At 39.1% G+C, this 21,899-nt stretch overlaps 1 protein-coding gene across 3 annotated transcripts in view; it reads left to right on the plus strand.

Annotated features, from left to right (window-relative positions):
• Positions 1-21,899, plus strand: part of CLASP1 (cytoplasmic linker associated protein 1) — a 183,794-nt gene that overhangs the window by 115,083 nt on the left and 46,812 nt on the right. Inside the window, exons 23-30 of one of the 3 annotated variants that reach the window (XM_054829143.1) lie at positions 3,137-3,244; positions 7,133-7,195; positions 11,060-11,163; positions 13,657-13,680; positions 14,603-14,847; positions 18,368-18,431; positions 20,051-20,214; positions 21,128-21,206. In XM_054829143.1, the coding sequence (XP_054685118.1) occupies positions 3,137-3,244; positions 7,133-7,195; positions 11,060-11,163; positions 13,657-13,680; positions 14,603-14,847; positions 18,368-18,431; positions 20,051-20,214; positions 21,128-21,206 (851 nt within the window). The remainder of the gene's footprint in view (positions 1-3,136; positions 3,245-7,132; positions 7,196-11,059; positions 11,164-13,656; positions 13,681-14,602; positions 14,848-18,367; positions 18,432-20,050; positions 20,215-21,127; positions 21,207-21,899) is intronic. The other 2 variants (XM_054829144.1, XM_054829145.1) reach the window with 2 other exon arrangements.

Genomic DNA, 21,899 nt, shown 5'->3' on the forward strand with positions numbered 1-21,899 from the left:
GCCCCTTGCAGGACATCTTTCCAGAAAAGATGATGTCCATTTCCAATGGGTTGAAAGTTTATCTGCTTGAAGTTAATTTTGTTGGATGTTCAGCAGATTGTGTGGCACAGTTGGATGTAAAAGGAGTAAGAGATTTGAGATTGTCATACTCCAAAAACTGGAGCAGGCACAGCTGGCTATCAATTTTGTGCAGCAGCACTCTTTCTGTTGGCATTATTCTGTGTGTGTTTATTGGAAAGCTTAAAGCAGTTCCTGACTTGCCTCTACTGGGTGTACCCCACTGCAGAGCTTTCCTTTGGCTGTTTTGGCAGCATTTACAGGCTCTTTAAAATGCTTGTATTAATGTAAAGGAAGTGTCTGCTGATTTTTAGTCTCCACTTAAGAGTCATTAAAAATCACACCCTAATGAAATACAGGTTCCTTCAAGTGGTAGATTGGTAAACAAGGGCAGTATCGAGTTCTGCTGGTGGTGTTTTTTCATCCTGCCTACTCATTTTAATCAATTTTGCTACTTGTTTACTTAGTTTCTGTTTGACTTTTGGGGATGGGGAATTCTGAAATTAAGACTTATATCTGTCTTCTCTGCCTTTGCTGCCTGCACTGCAAAGACAGGCTGTGACAGTGCAAGAGACTTGTCTACATGACAACACAGCTTGCAGTGCCCAAAGAGAAAATACTCTCAACAGCTGATATCCAATCTTCCCTACAACACAGCAGTAAAAATGTGGGGCAGGTGCCTGGGAGTCAAGAACAGACTCATCATTCAGTTCTTTTCAATCCATTCTTTGTTTCCTTGCTTTTGTATCTGTATCCAGTAACATGCAAATTTTTTGTTTGACTGTTACTCATGAAGTAACCAGTGTTTGGTTTTGGATGCTCTGTGCAGTCAATATTGAGCTTCATCTGTAGCGTTGTCCTACTAGCCTGTTCTCGTCCAGTTAAAGTGCATTTTCTTCATACTTCATGCTGCTGCTGTTAGCTGTTATGGAAGGAGAAGGTACTGTGTGCATCCATCAGTGTATTTTAATCATTCACATCTCTCCCTCTCTAAAGAGCCTTTCCTGGTTTTAGTAGGGTTGTATTATAGAAAAGATTGACAGATCTTGTCTACTTAAGAGAAATAACTGCTTGTGCAAACCTGAGGTGAAGGCTGCCATTATTTACATATAAGCATGAGACCCAAGAATGAGAAGTTTCCTTCTAGAGTCCTCAATTTCAAGCAAGTATTTGTGTGGAACACTTTAGAGTGTTACTTTCACTTGTAGTTCACCTGTCAGCTTTTTTCCTTGTATATCTGAGGTGGGTTTATTGTACTCACGGACCCTAATTTCATATTCCAGTTCATATTATTTAGTCTGTTTTATTTATAAGACCATCTAACTCAGAAGTTTTAGTCATTATGGTGATCTAATCAACTTGGTCAATAGTTCATCTTGTATTGTCTGACATCAAAGGTCAACCATCAGAACCATTAATTCATCTGAGAGATATGAGCTGAGTTTTGCAAAACTGGGAGGGATTTGACAAACCAAGAATCTGGCAGTAGTTTATATTTGAATTTTAAAGCCTAAATATGAAGGTTTCTATTTTGTTCTGTACTGTTTTGCTTGAAAGGATACTAATATATCTAGTGCATATGAGCCCACAGAAGCACTGCAGGGGAACTTCATTAACTTGAGTCTAGGCGTTTCAGGTCTGTATACAAACCAGTAAAGATTTTTAAAAATATATATTCTGAAGTATGCAAATGGCACTATTTTTATAAATACAAGGATACTGGTAAAGTATGAGTATAAAGCAGGCTCACATTATGTGTGTGTGTCTCTACTACATTGTCATCAAAGCTGGTAGATTAGATATTACTCTGTGCATTGGACAATTACTTAAAGGCTTTTTGTGAACACTTAAAGTATGCTACTGCCTTTTCAAAACAGCAAAGGAAATCCCTCTTTAGTCATTAAATTCTTCAAGCTAAAATGACAATTAACTGCTATTCTTTTACCTAAGAAAACATTGTATTCTCTACTGGCATAAAGCTTACTAAATAACTTTCAGCAAACATGTTTCATATCAAAATAACACACAATTTACAGAGGAATAATCCAGTTTTAAATACCTAAATTGCTCATTTTATAAAATCATAAAATTAAAATCCTTGATGTTAAGCAACCTTTTAAGGACTAAGCTCTGTTTTTCCTACTTGGACAGAACTTCAGCTAAAGTCAGTAGGATTGCTTTTTACTATGAAAGGAGCTTAATCTTCTTCTATTTTGCATTTGGCCAGAGAGTGTGCCTATGATGAGTTCCTCTGACACAGCTGACGGGCAGGAGCCTGTGGGAAATTGAACACTTGATAGCTGCCAGATCAAAGATAACAGTCTTGTTGGTGTAGGGTTTTGTCAAAGTAAAGAATATAGTTTAAAGCTCCCCTTAAGTGTGCATATGTCTCAATCTGTTTGCATATAAAACCATAAATATAAGGTTTTAGAAATGTTTGAGGAGCCGAAATTAGTTTCTGTTAAAGATGTGGAGCTGCTGTCTTAAAATTCAAACCACTTTTTCACTCAGTTTTCGAGTATTCAGGTTCTAAATGCTTTTTCCCAGTATCTTTCATTTGAGAGAAATACCTCTACAAGTCTGTACAATACACCTTTTTTCCTTAGGATATTTGTTCATGGCAAAACTTTCCTCGTGAAAGGCAAATTCATGCAAAAATAGTATATTGGTATTGTGACTACTTTTGACCTGCTATTTTGTTCCAGAAGGGTGTTTATCTTATAATTAAGGAAAAAATATTCCAGAAGGGTTTGTTTCAGCCTCATCTGTTTTGCATGTTTTGTAACAGTAGAGCTCCCCTAAATGATTGAAGACTCGTGCTCTACTTGAATAACAAAACCTGGATTGCTTAGGAAAAAAGCAGACTGTCACCCAGACGCTTAATCCTGCTGAAATTTCACATCACAAACAGCTCAGCTTGTAAGATAGTTGGTTTGTAAAGAGCCTGAGCCAGGCTGCTGCAAATTATAATTACTAATGTAATAATTACCGTAACTAACAGAAATGTGACTTGACTTTGAGCTTTCTGTCCTCATTAAACTTGTTCACCTTCTCTGAAACTCTCCATGCTGCATGCTAGCACGGAGCAGTCGTATCCCCCGACCCAGCATGAGTCAGGGGTGCAGCCGTGATACCAGCCGTGAGAGCAGTCGAGATACAAGCCCTGCTCGGGGCTTTCCTCCACTTGGTGAGTACATGTAGGCATTGGAGCTTTAAGGGTCAATATTTTTTCCTTTTTCCCTTGTTCTGATTGCCCTTTCAAGACACTGCCAGGTGGAATGAGCTCTTTCCTGTCCTCTGTTGGATTCCTGACACACTCCCCGTTTCCAACCCTGTTTCCCTTCTGTTTTTCTTCTGCATGCTTCAGTTCTGATTCTCGGCATTTCACTGTTAGCAGGAAAATAGTTTTTGAACTTCTGTAATTTTTACTTTCATTAAATCAGCTTGTGTGGGGCTGCTGTGCTTTGCTTTATAGCACTGATGGTAAGCTACAGGAGAGCAAGTCTCTATTTTCTAGGTCACAGTGAAGTAGTCAGTAGCATCGTAGACTGTTTAGTGACTCTATGATCTGATTTTCTTACAGCTAGGTACAGCAACAGTATACCATTTCTATACTAAACCCTCCAATAGAGATAGCAGCTCTTTTTTGTAGAGGTTTTACATTAAATTTTCAATCATCAATTAACAAGCTGCAAATGCCATTTTGTAGGAAACTTTTTCAAGCAGCCCAAAATCATGGAAAGGTTGAGGTTTTAAAGGAGCATCATTAATGTGCAGCTTTAAGTGTACAGTACAAATAGAAAATCTCATTACGCTTACCACATGCAGGAGTTTTTCTGCGCAATGCTGAAAACAGCAGGATAGTTAATGTTTCTGATCAAATACCATACCATATATTCAACCAATACATTACTTGTTGTATGAAAGATTTGTTTGTCATCTCAAACATAATGAAATATAGTTGATCTCCAGGCCCTCTTCATTTATGTAGTAATTGCATAGCTGTGCATGTGGTATTAAAAGTGAGAAAGAAGCTATTACAAATTACATCAAGGCTGAAGAATGGTATTACAGGGTCTATTTTGCACAGTGACAAAATACAGGTATATGAGGTAATAAGTGGAACATAGCATCTTGGGCTTAATTCTGCACCTTTAATCCAATAGTGAGAAAACATTATGAGAAATATAGACAGATGGGCAAAATTTTCCTGTTTGGTTCTCATACTTGATTAATACACTGTACTTTAATCTTTTAAACTCACATAGATGTTGTCATTATTGATTTGGCTATTTGTGCAGAGGCTGGTTGTCTTCATCCATATGAAATCATTGGCCAAAATACCATTGATTTCAATGGTGTAGAGTGGAATCTTCATGTGAATATTAGAGAGGCTTTTGGGTTCAAAATGTGATTATTTTGAGCTATATTGAGCTATGAAATAACCTATTTGTATTATCTGTAATATTTCAAATTTTGGTTAAAAATGGGAGGAGTTCAACTTACCATTCAGAACTTGGCTCATAGCTCTTTAAGATAAATAGATGAACTTTTTATTGATTAAATGAAGCTGATATGATACCAGAGCCATAAAGGGATGGTAGATATTCAGCTGTAGCTCATTTTTATAGTTACCTGCTCAGCTTCAATTTTGGATGAAGCTTTTTTACTCTAGCCAAAGTGTTTAAGCAGGCTGGATTTCAGGGTTAGCTCATCAGTGTTCTATGTAATTATTGTTGCGTTTCATTTATTTTAGTGAAAATACATTAACTGAAATACTGTCTTCAGCCCTTGTTCTGAAAAATAAATGCAGTGTACCAGAATCACAGTTGGTGTGAGTTTGGTCCACCACCACCAAGATTCATACACTGACTATAAAATTTCAGTTACAGATGTCTGTTACGCGGGTTTTAACAAACTTTATTGTGGGGAGATGGTGATTTCATTTTAGTTCACGATATTTAATTACCTGAAGGTTAATGTATTTCTAGAAATACCTTATTGTTAAAAGTCATTAAGGTGGGGGAAGAAGTATCAATGTAATAGTAACCCAATATAGGCTGGTATCCTATTGTCTTTTTCCTTATGTTTTCACTGAAATGCTTTAAGCTTGAACATGTTAATGAACTTGTTAGTTATATAGTGTGTAATTAACCTGAAAGAAATTTATAGATGTCAATTTAAGCCAAACCAATATGATTCTACTACAGTATTTCTAGAACCCAGTTAATCTTACATTAATGCTAAGGTAATATAATCCTACTGTGCATGGTCTATTTTTGTTTGTAAAGATTAACTTGTATATTAGTGAGTTAAGCTAGCTATATGTAAACGACAGGATTTTTGCATCTAATGGTTTTGTGGTCAATGTCAACGCTGATATCTGACCTTGCAAATTGCTCTGCTTTGTTTCGGGGCTGCCGTGCAGGTATGCATGTCTGTGCACCAAACATCTTGCTTCCAAAGCTAGGAAACACCAGTGAAGAGTCACTCTACACTCAGCCTCTCAGCAGAGATGTGATTTATGTTTTTTTTTCTTCTGTTATTCCTGTTTCCTCACGGGCCCTGATCCTGCAGTGACATTCACAGGGACACAGTGGATGGCTCGGGAGAAAGCAATTGCGAGCTCAATCCTAATTGTGAGGTTCAGTCCATAATCCTGCACTGATACTGCAAATCTTTTTCATGAGTTACTGATGGTGTCAGTGGGATTGTTCTCTTGAATAAATGCATGTGTTCTCCATAGTTAAAGACCACATTGCATATTCTGTATAGCTTTTAGTCAAGCTCTCACAGCTGGGGAAAAACCTCAAATTTTTTTTTCTCACTCTGCTGATTTCTACTTTATAATATTAGTATTTGTGTTTATGAATGCTTTGCCTTAAACAGAAGACTTATTTTTCTGCTGCACACATATGCATAATTGACAAAGCCTGTTTGTATTAGAAGGTGATGCTGCTTTATTTTTTCAGTTCCTTGACAGTACTAGTAATGATGTTAAAGCAACAAGGCCTCCAGTGAATCTGTGGTGATGAATTGCTCAAATGAGCAATCCAGTTTCTTGGGTCAGTTGCTTTGAGCTAGGTGAGCATGTCAGTGCTAGACACAGGGAAAACCTCTTTAGAAAAACTAAATTTCTGTAATTTGGAAATGGCTGATCCAGTGTTCCCTTGCTTTCATAAAGAACTCTCCTTTATGCTGAATCCAAGAACTGAAAACCTCTCCAAAGGCATTTTGTGATTCAAGTGCTGCTGACAATTGGCAATTGAAGTGGGAGCTATATTCGGCTTCAGCTCTTCTGCAATTGTGTGTGCTCCGTTGCTATTAACAATTTGTATACGTGTGGTGTAATTCTAGATCGGTGTACGATGTGCATATTCAGATTATCTGTGCATGTACGCACTTAGATTCAAGAAACATGTATACAAAATTTGTTAAAAGCAAGAGACTTTTGGTAGTAGCAACAGCTATGATATGTGTGTACGTGTGTTTACTCGGGGAAAAAAACCCAACCCAAAGACCTACATGCAGTGGTTGGCTGACCTCCCTGTATGACTCTTTCTACTTCTGTGGTTACTCATTCTCTTTGTTAACGTTTGGGGTTTTTGTGCATAGGCTAGAATGTTGTGGAAAAATACCTGCAAGCACAATTCCTCACCATTCATCATGGCTTCACTTTGGGGTTTAGATCAGACACATCTAAATCCTGCTCTGTAGTTACGTGCTCCACGTTCTCATGATGGCCGTTTTCCAGATCTGTGCGTCTGGAACGTGACTGATGTGCACTGGGGTTTTTTTTGCTGAACTGCACCGGTTTTGGGACTGTTACAAATGAGTTTTGTCATGCATCCTGTTTATGGTCGTGGGGGAAAGGGGAGGGAAGCTACAGGTGGAGGCGTCGCTGTGGGGCTTGCACTGTATCTGTTAATGCATTCATATACGGCGTCATTTCCCTGTCACTATGAAACACCTTTACCAGTAGTGGTCACGTGCATCCCCTTTGAATTGTGGCATTTTCTGTCTCGGGTTAAATGTGTGTTAATCCTGTGGGTGTTGCCATTCCTTCTACTTGCAGCTTCTCGACGTCATTCCAGGTCCACTAGTGCTCTCTCCACTGCTGATTCTGTTGGGCAGTCAGGTGAACAAGCGCTAACTGCATGAATCCGCTTCTTATATGTAGTCTTGTTTTACACCATCTTAACATTTGCTGTCATGTGCATCAGCCAGCACTTGGCATGTGCTTCTCACTGCTGTGGGGCTTTCTGTTCTGTTTTGTTTAATGTGGCTTTTTGTTTTGAATTTCATTTATTGGATGTTTTTAATTTTATGTATTTTAGGAACATTGTGAGCAGTGTTTTAAACAAAGGGTGATCCAGGGCTTTCTCAATTCTCCTGTAAATTGGATCAGTTGTGCAGCCTGGGCTAAATCCTGATTGATGCAGAGTACTTGCAGCTTCTGTTTCTATTTCCTCTTTAGCAGTGCAGTGGTTCCCAGTGCCTAGGACTGGATCCCAGTGGGTTTCATCCCATTTATTTCTAAATATTCTGGACTCCTGTCTCTGCTAATGAAAGCGCTTTGTGGGATCCTCTCCAAAATACACAAAAGCAGCAAGAATTAAGCACCTGCTGAGCTTTCAAAATGAACTTGGGAGGATAACACATGCTGATACATCCTTCATGTAATTCTGAAGGCCTTGTCCAAAGTACATGGAAGTTGTTGAAAACATGATTGCCTTAATTTCACTGGGCTTTACATCAGGAGATTAGTGCTTACATATAATAAGAAAAATCTGCAGATTCCAGTGGTGGCTTCCTCACCCCTCTGCTGGATTTGCAGTTGTGGAGAACCTGTAACTCCCTTTGGAATCAGAACGTTTCACTGGGAGTCTTAAAAAGAAATAAAAGAGGGCTGCTAGCTTTGGGTCTATAGAAACTTAGTTGTGGGGACAAAGATGATGTCAGAGATGAACGAGGGCTTCATTGTTTGCTTGGAGGTTAAAATCGCATAAGGAATTAATGATACTAAAAGTTATTTAACCCCTTCAGGTAGGGAGTGAAAAATACTCTGTTTCTCTTTAAGTCTAGTTAAATGGCTGTCACTTACCTAAAACTCTCAAAACATTTCCCTTGTCAGGTCACTCAGCAGAAATCATGCAAGCTGATTTGACTCTTTGGCATTTTTCAAACAATTTGAATTTGTATTTAACAAAAATAATTGAATAGATTTTAAAAAAACCCTCAATTGTAATACAGATTTAAGCTTTGTTTGCATTCAACTTCCTGCAATAGTCACTTCACACTTGGCTCCTGTGGTTTGGTACAAAGCATAATCAAAATATATATGTTTACCTGTGTCCTAAAGAAGCCAGAATCTCCCTAAAATGGCAAAATCAGGCCAAAAACGGTGACCGGGAGTTTTCGTCAGTTTTGTAACAAGTATAATGAATCTAGCCAGGGAGACGAGGGAATGCGACCAGAGCATACTCTGCTTATTTCTTGCCCAGTAACACTGGGCTTGCCTGTACTGGTTATTCTTGGAGCCAAATGTGTTCCCAGCCCCACGTTAAAGATATGCCGGGGTCTCTCTTAAGGTCTAACTTCTGCACTTGAGTATGGCAGCAGTGTCTTGGGGAGAAGCCCAGAGTGACTTGGGTGTTATAAATGTAAAGGTCATTGAAAGAAGTATTTCTGAAAATTCCTGATAGCCATGAAGATAGATAAAGCCAGCATGCCACATTGTACTTAAGTTGTTAAAAAAACTCCATTTTGTTTCTTTATGCTGGGTATTTAAACCGATCTACAACTTAATTACTTTGTCATTCTGTTCTTCATTTAAAAAAACCCAAACTATCTTCCCTTTTCTAATGTAATACTAAATTAATGTGAAAACAAATGACAATGGTACTTTTTGATGCTGTGTTATTTCAAAAGTAAAAGTCAAATTCTGATCTGAGTAACACTTGAGTAATACTACTGAGTTGGGTTTAAATATAAAACTGAGTCCAGAACTTGTCTCAACACTTACAGCCTGTGTACTCTACCAGATATCACTTACACTTCAAAAAATACTTCTCTTCTGTACATCTTTGTAGTGTATATCTCTGTAGTAGTGACTTTGCTTCTGTTAAGAGCATACAGATCTTTCCATTTTAGGGACGAAGTACTGTTTCACCTAAATATTTGAAATGATTCCTCAACACAAGTGCATTAAAAAAGGGGATAGTAATAACACATACAACTTTTATTTCTTTGTGAAATGTCATGATTTGATTTTGGCAGTAGTTCTAAGAAGTTTTTTTTTTCCTTGCAATGTGTTTTGTAGAAAATGTGCTTTTGTTTTAAATCAGAAGTGTCTTGTCTGGGTACGTAATTCTGAGAAACTAAATTTGATAGATAATACTTCTATTTGAAATAAATACTAGTATTCAGGGTTGTTTTTTTCTCAAAATAGTTCCTTACTTCCCCTCAGTTCCTTAACCTCTGACACACTCAGGTAAAGCTTTGGAATTAGGACAGCAGACTGGCAAACTTCAATCTCTGATTTAAATTACGCATGTCAGTGTGAGCTAATTTCTTAAAAGATATTTCAGTGCAGTAGCTTTTTAAAAAAAGGAAGCAATGAAGTTTTGTGATAAGCATAGTGTTTTCCCCCAAAATACGGTAAGCTGCTGATTATCATGTTTGACCTCAGTTTTGTGGAAATCCACGATATAGTTAAACACTTTGACAAACAGTCTTTTTCTTCGTTAAATTAAATATAGATGAACTAATAAAAGACCTGTGTAACTTGATCCCTCTCTCTTGCTGCTGATGACTGCCTCCAGAGTGAATCGGCTGAAGGTCTATTAAGTGGGTTCATGCAGCTTGATTCGTGCACCACTGGAGTTGCTGGCAAAACTCTTATTGGCACATGTGGTTGCGGGGGATGGAGATGTAAAGTATGTCCCAGGAGGGATGTTCCCAGTCCTTCTTAAGCAAAGACAAGCCCACGTGGAAACAAAAACTTGGAATGCCAAAACCAATCTCTTGCTGCTTATAGACCGGAGCCAGGATCCCTGTAATATGGTATCTGATCTACTCCCATCTTGAAGCACTGTGCTGCCAGAGCCTGGCCCGTGATACTCAGGTCACTGATTCTGTCATATCCCTGCTAGCATGGCTTTCTGAATTTGGCCTTTGCCCAAAGAAACTAATTTCAGTAGCTTTTTTGGCAGACTGGCCAAATGATAAAGTAAACTAATTAGTATTAAGAGTATAAATGGCATTTTGGACTCAATCTTGTTGTTTTGGATGCCATTGAGAGCTTTGCCATCAAATCCAAAGAGAGAAAGATGATATTATTTGATCAAACCCCCCCCCATTTTGATATGTTGTAAAGCTTTTAAATGGCATTTAAACTGCTTCTCAAGAAAAAAAAAAATTGGAGCCACTTCACAAACAAATAATAAACCATATTTTTATACTGTGGGGGTGTAGGGAGATAGTCTACTGGTTAATCAAGCCTTGAAACATCAAATAGGCTAATCTGGTGCTGCTAGTCTCGCATCCTTGCCTGAGAAAAAGCTGCAGGATGGATGAGTGCTCGGGTATTAACATGTTCTGACAATGGGCATGATTCTGTCTCTCTGAAGTTAATGAGAACCTTTCTTTTGATTTCTGAGAGTGCCAGATTGGGACCGGAATGTCTGCCTCTGACATTAAAATAAAACTTTGAAACCACTTCTGTGTAAAAAGAAACACAAAATAGATATCCTGCTTCCCAGCTTAAAAAAAAAAAAAAAAGTTGCCCTGAGGATCCAAAATTGTCTCTGGGGCCCAACAAACAATAGTTTATTTCTTACTCTAATGGCAAGCTCTCTAGAGCTGTGGATAAAAGAGTGTTTAATGGAAAAGCACTGTGAGTTCCCAGAACCCGTGGGGAGAGCTGCTCGGGCACCTGATTAGGATTCCAAGTGAATGTGAATTCATTTAACAATCCCTTTCAATGTTGTCTTTTGTGCAGACCGGTTTGGACTCGGACAGCCAGGCAGGATGCCTGCTTCTGTGAATGCCATGCGAGTCCTGAGCACAAGCACAGATCTGGAGGCTGCTGTGGCCGATGCACTGGTAAGAGGAAAAATACAAAATGCTTCCGACACCGGAAAGTGGCTTAAAGTTACCTGTACGTACGATTTCCTCTTTCTAAATAGCTTTATTCTGATTGTGTCAGTGTCTGATGCTGTAGAGTTAGTTACCTTTTGCTGTTTTGTCTTTGGATATATCAGCAGCAATATTTGCTTCCCTATTCTGTGTTAGCTCTCAGCAGTTGTTATCAAACAGACCGCCGTGCTCGGTGCTAGAGCTGCAGGATGGGTTGAATCAGCTGTTTGCCTTTCACTTGGCTGTCAGAAGATGAGCGTGGCACTGCAGGGGTGCTCGGTACCTGCAGGGTCAGGAATTTCCATCAGTCCTGTTACCTGCATGAAGATTTTGTCAGAAAAACACAGTGTTCTCTGTTAGTGTCGATTCCTGATCAGGTTTCAACAAGAACAGAGAATTTCATGAGTTCCTGCCCTGTTATTTGCACCTGGCTAGATACTTGGGTCAGCTCATAACTGGGCTTGTCTGTAACTGGTACCATCTCATGCAATTAAATTGCATTTGTGTAGTGTGCTCCTCGTACTTTCTAAATTTTCAGTGCATTTCCAAGTAAATTTATTGTCATGTTCTGAAATGTTATTGTCCTGTATAATCTTACTGTACTATAATATCTCTCAGGTAGAACCCAGAAAGTGTCGTCTTCACTTCAGAAAACAAGTGTTAAGATAAGCCTTTGGATTTACCTTGGGGTTTTGGGGGAGAGAGGATGTCTAGAGGCGGGAGCAATTACTCTACAGCATTACCTGGGTACCAGTGTACCTTGGGTCTTATCCAGCTCTAGACCTGAGCTGAGGGGAGGGTCTCCTGATGTCTCTCAGACAGATATCTCGGATCTCTATTTACTGAGAACAAGCCATGTCCACAGAGTTTGAGATGTCCTTGCTCCATTCCTAGTTCGCTTTCCCTAAGGTTGGCTAACATAATTTTCCTTTTTATATTGGATTATTACCCAGCTCATGTCACTTCCATTTCTAGATGATTGAGTACTTCTAGAGAAATATTTTTTTTACAAAATTTACCTTTCCATAAAAAAAAAAGTACTTGTCAACAATATAGAGGTAGGACAGTATATAATAGATGGCATTTGCATTTAGTGGGCTGAATCATTAATGGGCATTTTCATTATTAAATAGAACAGCTTGTGAGGCAGTTTCTGCTCTCAGCACCTCAAATTTGCCACTAGTGCAGTTCAGGGCATAATTGTAGGTGATGGTTTGCCTGTGTAAATGAAATCAGGCTCTACCCCTGAATGTGAGCAGCTGCTGAATATGAGTTTCTTGAGGGAGAAGTTAGCAGTGAATAGAAACGCTACTGTGACCGCTGAGATGTCTTTTAGATGTGATTTCATCTTCAGCTAGACTTAATGGAGTTTCCTTTTAAATACTCCACTTTTATAAACTAAATAACATTACATTAGAATGCTAAAATCTCACTTAAGTGGGAAATCCATAAGTGTAGCTGGAGATTAAGTAGTGCTACTGCCTCTGTTGATCAATCTGAATTTGGATGACTTAAGGGGATGCAACATGATCTTGTCGTCCCCTCCTTTCCCACCATGGCAATTTTGCTGTTTTTCTTGGTTGTCTTCTGACAACAGAATTTACAAACTTGGTTCAGGCTCCGTTTGAGAGAGTCATGTGATGCCAGCTTTAATCCAGCAGCCTGGTTTTGGATGAGAACTCTTTTCTCTGTAGTAGGAAATGAAAAGAACTTCTCCAAAGGTGGCTTCGACCAAATAAATACTCAGTTTAAACAAAACAGTGGGTCATTTTGTGACCTCTACTCCACGTGTACAATTCCTGTTGGATCCACTGCTTCTGTTAGAGAGCTGGACTTGGCCTAAACCCACAGTGTCTGTACTGGGAATCAGTAGAAGAGCTCAAAGGGTGATGGAAGCTTTGGTGTTAAGGCAGGCCTTTAAGCCAGGGATGCCACCCAGGGGGATCTTAAAAGAAGCTCAGCTTCAAAAAGTGTGTGTGGTGTATGAACTGCGGGTTGAAAGAGACCTTGGTTAAGTGAAGTTGATTAAATATGCTGTACTGTAGATAGTGGTTTCTTGGCATCAGAATTTCTTTCCAAGACTCTAAAATCAAATGTTACTGATAACATGTGGGGAAATAAATCAGAGCAAAAAAACTCTGGTATCTTCCAGAGCAACATTTCTGAGAAGTACGCAGAGATGCGGTATATAGATCTGTCACCAAAAACCTTATTAACAGATAATCTCACTTCCAAGCTTCCTAATGGACATGGTAGGGTATATGAGTAGTGCAGCAGTTAGGAGATACTGCCAGGCATTATTGTACCCACTTTTATTTTGCATAAACTGTTTTTTGTTTTGTTTTTTAATTTGCTAAGACACATTTGCTATACGTTTTTGTTGCAAAAACAAACCCTACATAAGCTTCTGACATAATTCTCTATGCTTTTTCCCACCCTTCAATATTTTCCTGCCTACAGCTGTTAGGAGACTCCAGGAGCAAGGTACTAGTGCTTTCTTGACTTTTTATTTCTACTTTCCAACTTTCCCCACCCTGTTGCTAACGCCCATGATACTGCACTTGAGTTAATTTCTATGCTTCAATCCTGCAGTACTAGTGGAAGCAAAACTGCTGGTTTCACAAGTCCAAGAACTGCAGGACTGGACACTGGAAGGAATTCTGTAGCAAGCACTTTAGAATATAAGCCATCTTTTTCTGATACACTGTCTTATCAATACTGTTCTGTTAAGGTTCATTTAAGAGTTTGTTTTGCAGTATAGTATGCAATTTGGTTTGCTACCATAATTATTCTAATATCCCTTCTAATACGAGGTTGTCAGATGTACCTAAGGGAATTAGGTTCTCTAATGCCATGCTGTGGAAATGAGTGGGATTTGAGTACTCAACTCCCTTAGGAGCCTCTGGAAAAATCCTAGCCCAAACTAACAGAGAAGTTGTCATCTCCTATATCCCAGTGCATTTCTAGAGTCACTTCATTATCAATATCAAAGTGACTGTGCGTGCCAGCACAGATTCCTTCAGCTTTTTCTTCCTTATCTTTTTTTCCTTGAAGTAGAGGTGGTATCATCGTAGAATCTGTAACGGTGGAACTGACAATAATTGACAATGAAACAACATATGTTTTCATTAGCAGTAGCTAGTGTTCCACTGGGCATAAGTATCTCGCTTTCATGCTGGGGAAGGCAGGCCCTGCTCCCCTTAGTCACTTGAATAGTCTGATTGACTAGGATCTGTCTTGCTCTACTGTGAGGTAAGCAGGCAGTGCTGGGTGATGTCTTTTAAACACTTACGTCACTGTGACAATAGCATTAGTCTTCCTTTTAGTGATTACAGATAGAATGTTTTTCTTTTGATATTGATGTAACCATATATAACCTCCTAAGTCTGAGTTTCCCCTTTTCCAGAAAAAGCCAGTGAGAAGAAGATATGAACCCTATGGGATGTACTCCGATGACGATGCTAACAGCGATGCATCAAGCGCTTGCTCGGAGCGCTCGTATGGTTCCAGGAACGGGGGCATTCCACACTACCTGCGACAGACTGAAGATGTGGCCGAGGTCCTGAACCACTGTGCCAGCTCCAACTGGTCTGAAAGGAAAGAGGGGCTCATAGGTCTTCAGAACTTACTGAAAAGCCAGCGGACACTGAGGTGACCTTGATAGTTTTATCGTGTTAGTCATTCGTGAGAGATGGCTATAGTCAGAAGTCAGTGATTATACCTGCCTTATGGAGACAGATGGTATCTTTCACAGCTGTGAAGGCTTTGTCTCCACAATGTGGTGCTTTAATTACTTTTGGGAAAAAATTTCTGCTGTGTCATCACTGTAATTTGTGTTGAAGTTGTAGCAGTAATGTAGAAAGGACACAAGCGTGCTGTCTTCTCCTAGCCTTCCTCTGTCTCGTGAAGATCTCCAACAGTAAGTGCTTGTTGTAGCACAGTGAGAGTTCCCACATTGATGGTAATGTAAATGCACTCAAAGGGTGGTACCATTTTTACATTAGTCTGAACCTTCAGTATTTTTAACCATCAACTTGGTGAAGCAAACACTCACTGCACTTATTCTAAAATGACTTAGGGTGTGTGTGTTTCAAAGATGAGATCAGATGATGCTCTCAGTATGTTGGGTATACTTTGACTCTTTATGAAGGCTGTTAGGTATAATTATAGATATTTGTAACTCTTGAGAAATCTCGTATTGGAAACTTGAGTCTCCTGTAAATGGTGTAGATTAGAATGTAGAAGGAAGTTTCTTAAGGCAATGAAGTAGGTGGAGGAAGTCTAAAACTTTGCTTGTGGTAGGAGAGGCAGACCTTTTTCCCTTGTTTAAAGCCAAATGAACCCTTCAAACACTTCTGGCATGTCATACATTAAAACAGATCCTAGAATTATCCAATAGTCATATGGAAACTTCACATGGCCACGAGTCACATTAACAAAAAACAACTGGCTCTCAGACCATAGGCTTTTCACCCTTAGTTTATGGTGAAAGTATTTGGAAACAAGCTGTTTATCTTTTGACTCCTTTGAAGATAACATTCACAAATAGCTGCGACATTTTTATTTTCCTCTTATGAATATTATGTACCTAAATTATAACCAAGTTTGTAAGTGGTTGTTGTGTGGTTTATAGCCTGCCTACTCAGATTTGTGCGACTGTTTCTATTTTAAAAGGCCTTTGCTGGCTGAAAATATGTGGTGGTTCATGTTGACAGACTGAATGAAAATGTATGGAGCGCAGGCCTGGGAAGGTTATTTATTCTAGGTGTATTATTCTAGGACTTCACATGATGTGATGCAGTCCTTAAGTGGGAAGTGCTACAGTTCTTTAATATGGGTCCTTAGAGTCTCTAGATCAGAGATGCTTTTTGATGTGGTCTATTTATGAGTCTCTTAAAAGATACTTCCCACATGTATCCTGTCTTTTTTTTTCTTATTTTAACAAACTGTCTGGAAAGACTCTGGCACCTTATATACTTGCATGAAAAAGTTGAGTGAGACCTTGATTTTGCCACAAAGGTGTGTGAGGATTATGACCAAGGTTTTGAGTGCTGTTGGGGATAGTCACGGGAGGAAATGCTGAAAAGGTTGGGTGATGGGCTATTTATCCATATCAGTAGCTCTTAGCAGAAATGCCAGTAGAATTCAACTATTGTTTTCAACTCTGCTAGTTGCAGGTTTTGAACTGTACTGCTGTCACTAATCCCTCAAGGTAGCACGTTTACTTAGCTTTGATTTTGAATAGTTCATAAACCTGTCCCAGAAACTACACCCCTGCAGAGTTGTGGTTTTTTAATTTGATACTGGTTTTACTTCTCTAGGTGGTATTTCCTTTTGGTTTGCTTTTAGTCTGCTTCCTCCTTGGTTCAGGGTTGATCTGATGCCTGTTGTAATGATTAGATTTTATCATCCTGTTTGTTCCCACGGCATCTTGCAGAACATCATCAAGGTCATTAGTCCAAGGGGCAAGTCTGTCTTCTAATTAAACTTGATATCTTCTGTTGTGGTATAACAAGTTTAACAAAAGGCAGAGATGTGGCTAGGTTTTCTTTAGTACTCTGAACTGAAAGATGGCTGATCCTGTGTTAGCTGGGATTTGCATATCCAGAAAGATATGCATGCAGAGTGGCATGGCACTTACCTATCCTCTTTGTTTCATACAGCTTCATGTGGCCTAGTTCTTTAAGGGCTCCCCATAAGGTCTTCTAAATAAAACAAGGCCAACAAGTCCCTTAAGGAAATGTTCTTCCACTGCCTGTTTCAATTTAGTACTTGTATTGTTATGTTGGGTCCGTGAGCTTTTAGAAAGAGACGTGCTTATACTGCTGTCTTCATGTAACATTTGTCCAGAAAATTCACTAGAGTAATAAATAGGAGTTTATTCAGAGAGCTGCAATCTGCATGAAGTCAGGAAAGCATTATAGAGCAGTCGTTTTGAGACTGTGCAGTCTCATCCTGAATGAAGCTGACAGCTTTTTCCTCTAGATCAAACTCAAGATCATTGTTTTTGTGCCCTTTTAAAATTTGATCAGCCCTTCATGCATAGGTTTGTTTGAAGAAATGTCCTGTGTTAGTTATAAAAAAAGGGAACATAACTGCAGAGTCCTAGCATATTCTGGCCTGTTCTTTGAAGCTGATCTTGAGAGATAGGGAGATGTGTTGGTGGATTGTAGAATCAATGTCTTTCTGGAAAGAGGGTACCTATAGTCAAGATCTGAATGGCTGTTCACTGAGCGGTCGATGTGCATTTGACTAGTTGCTCTAGTTAGTTGTGAAAAATATCTAATTGCGTCCATAGTATGTAGGGAATGTTCCCTAACTGTCTTGCTCTGTTTTTGTTTGCACAGTAAACAAGCAAAACTTCTGCATTCTTTGGCAGTTTGCCTTTCAGGAAAACTAAGGCTTGTATTTTCAATACATTGCAAATAAGAGCTTTGGCGCTAAATAGTTCTGCATTTGACTCAAACTCAGTATCTTATGAAAGGGACCTGTACATCATTCTCCCCCCCCGCCCAGCATAAAAAGAGCATTACTGAGCACCTAATAATCTCTTACTAATAGGAACTTAGATTGTCCCTTGATTTAATTATCTTCTGACTTACTAGGTTGCTCAGTTATTAATCCGTCTTCCATTTCTGTGTATTTGTCTCCTCGATGTGCCTGCTGTCATTTTGAAGTCAATTCTGGTATCTGTTAATACTAGGTGATTCTAGACTGATTTTACTGAAGCAACTGAGAATTTAGACCAAAATATTTATGATTAGTAGGCACACAGGCAGCATGAAAGTTCTGATTTTACTTGAAAATTTGAATTCCCTGACAAAAGACTTGAGAAACCTATTCCTAGACTGCAAAAGACCCATGTTTTCAGTGAGTCAGCAACCTTGATGCAGGCAGAAATGTGCACATTTCAAGTTGTCTTCTGCAATCCAGAATATAGAAGAAAATAGAAGCAGCAGAAAATAGAGGTGTCTGGCTTATGATTTTAAAAAATGTTTTAGATTTCTTAATGTCCCAACAGTTAAGGTTTTGCCTAGATACGAAGTTTTCAGAAGTGTGACATAAGTAGCATTTAAATAAAGGTTAGATCTTTCCGCTGTTAATATTCATTAGCTTTTTTGCTGCAACTAAATCTTTAGCATTAATATCATGTTCTATTTATGTATTTTAGCCGAGTCGAGTTAAAAAGGCTATGTGAAATATTTACTCGCATGTTTGCTGACCCTCACAGCAAGGTAAGATCACAAAGACTTGGCTCGCTCTCTTACATTACCATGTGTGCACAGTTGACACTGTTCCAAGATGAACGTTTCGTATTTCTACCCCTGCCATCTGCTGGGGAAACTGGTGTTTATAAATCTCCTTCATTTTGCTGTTTTACAATGAAGGGATGTGTCTCAGTCTCTCTTATGTTGCTAGGAACTGGTTATTCCGTGCTTCCCAAGGAGCAGCCTAATGCCTTTCAGATGTTGGCTGCTGGAGCGAGAGGTTCAGTTTTATCTGTACTTCTCTGGGGAGTGTCTTGGTGATGCACGGTAGAGTGAGGTTCATGAAGGGTAATGAGCCACAGTTCAGCATCATGGCCCCTGGGGTTTGTATATTGTGTGCACCCGGGAGCAGTATGGAGTCTCACCAAGATACTGTTCTGGATCTCATAAATAAGTAATGTCTTTAATATAGCCACTTTGCCATCTTTATAACACTGACCTTTGAAGTTAAAGGCCGTGGCATGAATTTACAGACATCTCTTAAAAAGAAGCAGGCTAGGGAATGGGGAGGTTGGGCCCACAGGCACATTGAGACCCAGGGGTCTTCTGTCGATGGGTAAGGGGGAGCAGGGAGAGGGCAAATGGTAGTTTCATGTCCTTTCCTGAGGAGGTTTGGTTGAGGGCAACTGGTAATGGCTGGGTAAAAACATCCACTGTTGGGTTAAATACAGTTTGAGAATAAGTTATATAAATATTTGTACTTCAGACAACTTGGGTAAACCAGTTGTAATGAACGGTTGTCAAGAGGAAATCGCCTGGGCAGGCAGAGTTGCCTGACACAGGTCTTGCTCGAAGCGTACATTTTTGGCCATATTTATAGTCTGGACCAGCTGTCCCACAGGCCTCGCCAGGTGTGGCAGTTCCTACCTGTGAGGTCTTAATCTTTTGGTTCTCAAAGGTTCAGTATGTGTTATGGAAAGGGGGAAGGTGTAGCTATTCTTTTGCAAAATATTTCCAATTTGTGAGTAAGTGGTGGTTTATTGCACGCTGGGCTCAGGTATGTTCTCTGTGGCAGTGGTGATCTGTCATCTGCACTGCTGTTATAGTATTATTGCTACAAACTCTTTAGTTGTGGTGTTAAACAGATGTAAACTGTTACATGTAAACAAATGTAAACATATATAAACATAGGTTACTTTCATGAGTGAGTAGACTGGATCTGATCTGAGGAATATAATGTTTTAAGTAACTCTGAGAAGAAACTGTGTGTTAAGAAAATGTAAACTTTCAATGAATGCATCTTATATCTGTTGACAAACTGCATCTGAACAACCAGCCTTGATCACTATGTGTGCTAACGAGTGGTTTGTTTTGTTGCATGGCCTGCTTTGCTGTGGAATTCACAACAGAGAGTAAGTGTATTCTACCCCCTTCCTTCATTTGTTTCATGTGGTATTTTAATACGACACATTTTAGAGGTGTCTTGTCAGATTTTTTTTTCCAGACCAAGGTAGTCACTAAAACCATTCATTCATGAAACTGTCTATAACAAAATCATCCTGAAACTCAGATTGTAAACCCCTCCCCTTTGATTATTTTTCTTTAAAGCATGGTATTCCTTTTTGTGACACTTGTTTTGTTTATAGGTCTTCAGCATGTTTCTGGAAACCCTGGTTGATTTCATCATCATTCATAAAGATGACTTACAGGATTGGCTTTTTGTTCTCCTGACCCAGTTGCTAAAGAAAATGGGAGCAGATTTGCTGGGGTCTGTGCAGGCAAAAGTTCAAAAAGCTCTGGATGTCACCAGGTAGGGTACTCAGATGGCAAATGTTGTGGAGGTTTTTGCAGGATTACAGGAAGGCATCTCATGAACGTTTCATAAACCCAGTAGTGCTGTGTATTTTGAGGCCTCCATCCTGATAAATACCAGAATAAAGGAGAATAAAGTTGTCACAATATTTCAAGCATTGAATCAAAAAGGCCTGTCTCTTTTCTAAATAGATAACTTGAAATCATAACATTTAAAAAGTAACTGATTAATTTTGTTAATTTGGTTTTTCATGTGCTTGTGCTTTGATATCAGCTTTCTTTTTTATTATATATTTGGAGTATTCAGAACATGAATGGTGCTTTACCACAAAATTGAGAGCATCTTTCATGTGTTTAAACAGCAAACAGTAATGTCAGGATAAGACCTTGAATGCTACTGCAGTGTGCACACCAGTTCTGTAGTCAATGTCCTTTTCTACAGATGTCCAGCACAGGACACTGTTACAATAAAGTTCAGCTCATCCTGGAAATGGGATAATTAAAAAGAAGTAGTAGCAATCCAGGAGAAAATAGGATAAAGGAGGAAAAAAGAGGAAAGAAATCAAAACCAGGTATGAAATCTGAGGAAAAGATGAACCAGTGTGCTATTGGAGATAAGGGAAGAAAGCACAGCCTGACCTGAAGGAGGAATGGACGGGTGTGCCAAAAGCTGGATGAGTGTACAGAGAACAGATAAAATAACTGTGTATAGAGGTATCGATTTAGCAGGCTTTGGTAGTATTAAATCAATAATCAGCTAATCCTTAGACTTGGAGTTTCTCTGGTTGATGGTAAAGTTAAGAAGAAAAGTGTAATAGGTGCTGAAATATGTGGTGTAAGCTTCCATGTATCGAGCTTAGTCCTGAAAATTTATGTTGTATTATGTTTTTGCCTTTGTTTTCTTTGCACAGGGATTCTTTTCCATTTGATCAACAATTTAACATTTTGATGAGGTTCATTGTAGATCAGACCCAAACACCAAATCTGAAGGTCGGTATGAAAAGCCTTTTCACTAAAGCATCAAACATGGTTGTCTTAGCTTGTCACATCAGGCATACTGTAAAGCATAGAACTCATGATAAGAATTAATTCTTAAGTACCTCTATGATACAGAAATGATATTGGCAACTTTGATTAACACTCTTGTTCTCCATTTTAATAAATCTACACATCTTTAAAATAGGACCCTATGACTTGTCAGTAAGAGTTGGGCTTTAGGCACACTGGACCCTATTAGAGTAAAGTTTAGACATGGAAAATTCTTCTTTACCCTGGTCTTGGTGGGAAGAAAACCTGGCTGTGCAGGACAGAAGGGACCAGATTCAGTCTGAGCAGCTGGGAAGTTGGGACCCTAGTCACACCTTAAGTGCTTGTTGCACAGATCAGACAAAGCAAGTGTAGGGTTTGGAGAAAAAAAAATCAGAGCTTTCTGTTACTGAATCCTCCCAAGGGGATGCTGTTATACAGACTGTTTTTCAGGAGGTTGCTGATTCAAGGCTGTAGGAACGCTGTAAACTCTGCAAGTCTTATGCATTTATCTTCCAGAGACAGGACTATACAGGATGGCAAATGAGTGTTCTTTCTTCAATCTCCCAAATTTTGGCTTTTTTGAGACTCCAGTATCAGGCATTTGGTTTGAAACAAAAAGCCTATGTTTTGGCATCTGGAACAACAACTGCCAGT

Source organism: Grus americana, chromosome 6 (genome assembly GCF_028858705.1).
Source record: "Grus americana isolate bGruAme1 chromosome 6, bGruAme1.mat, whole genome shotgun sequence".
Lineage (NCBI taxonomy): Eukaryota > Metazoa > Chordata > Aves > Gruiformes > Gruidae > Grus > Grus americana.